The sequence below is a fragment of the Pinus tabuliformis genome, chromosome 1_1, assembly GCF_031772625.1.
Source record: "Pinus tabuliformis cultivar Carrire ecotype Pingquan chromosome 1_1, CPIR1, whole genome shotgun sequence".
NCBI lineage: Eukaryota > Viridiplantae > Streptophyta > Pinopsida > Pinales > Pinaceae > Pinus > Pinus tabuliformis.
Window position 1 is genome coordinate 439,637,394 of NC_142297.1, and position 1,645 is coordinate 439,639,038.

The 1,645-nt window shown below is 40.9% G+C and overlaps 1 protein-coding gene across 1 annotated transcript; it reads left to right on the forward strand.

Moving 5' to 3' along the window:
• Positions 1 to 858: 858 nt before the first annotated feature.
• On the forward strand, positions 859 to 1,224 carry LOC149213617 (uncharacterized). Its single transcript, XM_089389091.1, has one exon. It carries the CDS (start codon positions 859 to 861, stop codon positions 1,222 to 1,224), a length of 366 nt encoding a protein of 121 aa, XP_089245217.1.
• The last annotated feature ends 421 nt before the right edge of the window (positions 1,225 to 1,645 follow it).

Genomic DNA, 1,645 nt, shown 5'->3' on the forward strand with positions numbered 1-1,645 from the left:
TTTTAAGATTGACACTGATCATTCTGCCTTAACATACCTATTCAACAAGCCTATGTTGCGGGGGGAATCTGTAGATGGTTGCTATTATTTTAGGAGTATGATTTCAAAGTGATTGTGAAGTCGGGGAAGTTGAACGTTGGGCCTGACCATCTGTTGCAAATCGAAACAAGCGAAGAACTCAATAGTTTGGAGGAAGGGTTGTCGGATGAAAAACTCTTTGTAGTACGCATAGCAGATGACCATTTTGCAGACATTATTCAGTTCCTAACTATAGGAGTGGAACTTGAAGGATATACCCATCAACAGAAGCAGGAACTAGTGGTTTGTGCAAATGATTTTTCAATCATTGTGGTACACTTGTATAAGATGGGGCCATATGAGATACTGAGAAGATATGTGCCAAACTTTAAGCATGATAGCATCCTCTCCAAAGCTTATGGAGGAGTTGAGGGAGGCCATTACGCAGGAAAAGAAATGATGCAGAAGATTTTACGCATATGTCTATGGTAGCAAACACTGCACAAGGATTCCAAGGCATACTGTAAAGCGTTCGATGCATGTCAAAGAACTGGTTGACCATCACAATGGGATGAGCTACCACTACATCCTTATGTGTCCTTGCAGACATTTGAGAAGTGGGAAATTGATCTTTTTGGGCCAATTCATCCCCATGGAAATAAAATAGGTGTGCACTATGTTATCACCGCTACGTAATATCTAACAATATGGGTGGAAGCACAACCGGTTAAGGATTTCACAGGGTCTATAGAAATGAATTTTTTGTTTGAATATGTCTTAACCAACTTTGGTTGCCCAAAAGTGTTGATGAGTGACAAGGTTACACACTTTCTAAATGAAATGGTCAATGCGTTGACAGAAGAATTCCAGGTCTATTGTCAGAAGAGTATACCGTATCACATAGAGGCCAATGGAATTGTTGAAGCCTTTAATAATATTTTGGAGAATGCACTGACAAATATTTGTAACATGCAACATAATTACTGGGATGTGTGCATACCTGTGGTACTATGGGCTTACTGGACTACTATGGGTGGTACGAAGCTGACAAGGAAAATATCGTTCATGACAGTATACAGGGTCGAAGCCGTAGTTCTGATGGAATACATTGTGCCTAGTATCCGCATAGCAGCTCTGATGGGTATGGCTGATCATGAGGCCTTAGAGGAATATCTTGCGCAACTGATGGAGCTCGAAGAAGATTGATTTTTGGGAGGATTCCATCAATAAGTACAAAAGGAACATGAAAAAGCATGACATGATTGCCACATCAAACTTTGCACTTTCAAGGAAAATGATCTTGTCCTGTTATATGATATTAAATTAGCTAAACTTTTAGGTAAATTCAAGATACATTGGTTAGGGCCATATGTTGTCAAAGAAATTACCGATGGAGGCGCAGTTCAGCTCGTGAAGCTGAATGGGGAACCCTTCCTGGGAAGAGTGAATGGGAGGAGGTTGAAGTTGTATACAGGGGATCATGCACAATGACTATATGATAGCTAGATAGTCTTAGTGCTTGAGGAAGTTTCAAGGGAGTGCGGGACTATAAACTACACTGCCAAGCTTGGAGGATAATGCAGTGAGTAGGCTGCGTGGAGAATGATGAATATGCAACCCAGGAAGC

Bases quoted from the DNA above. Each gene is read 5' to 3' on its own strand.
- LOC149213617 (XM_089389091.1), top strand. From the start codon at position 859: ATGGTCAATGCGTTGACAGAAGAATTCCAGGTCTATTGTCAGAAGAGT.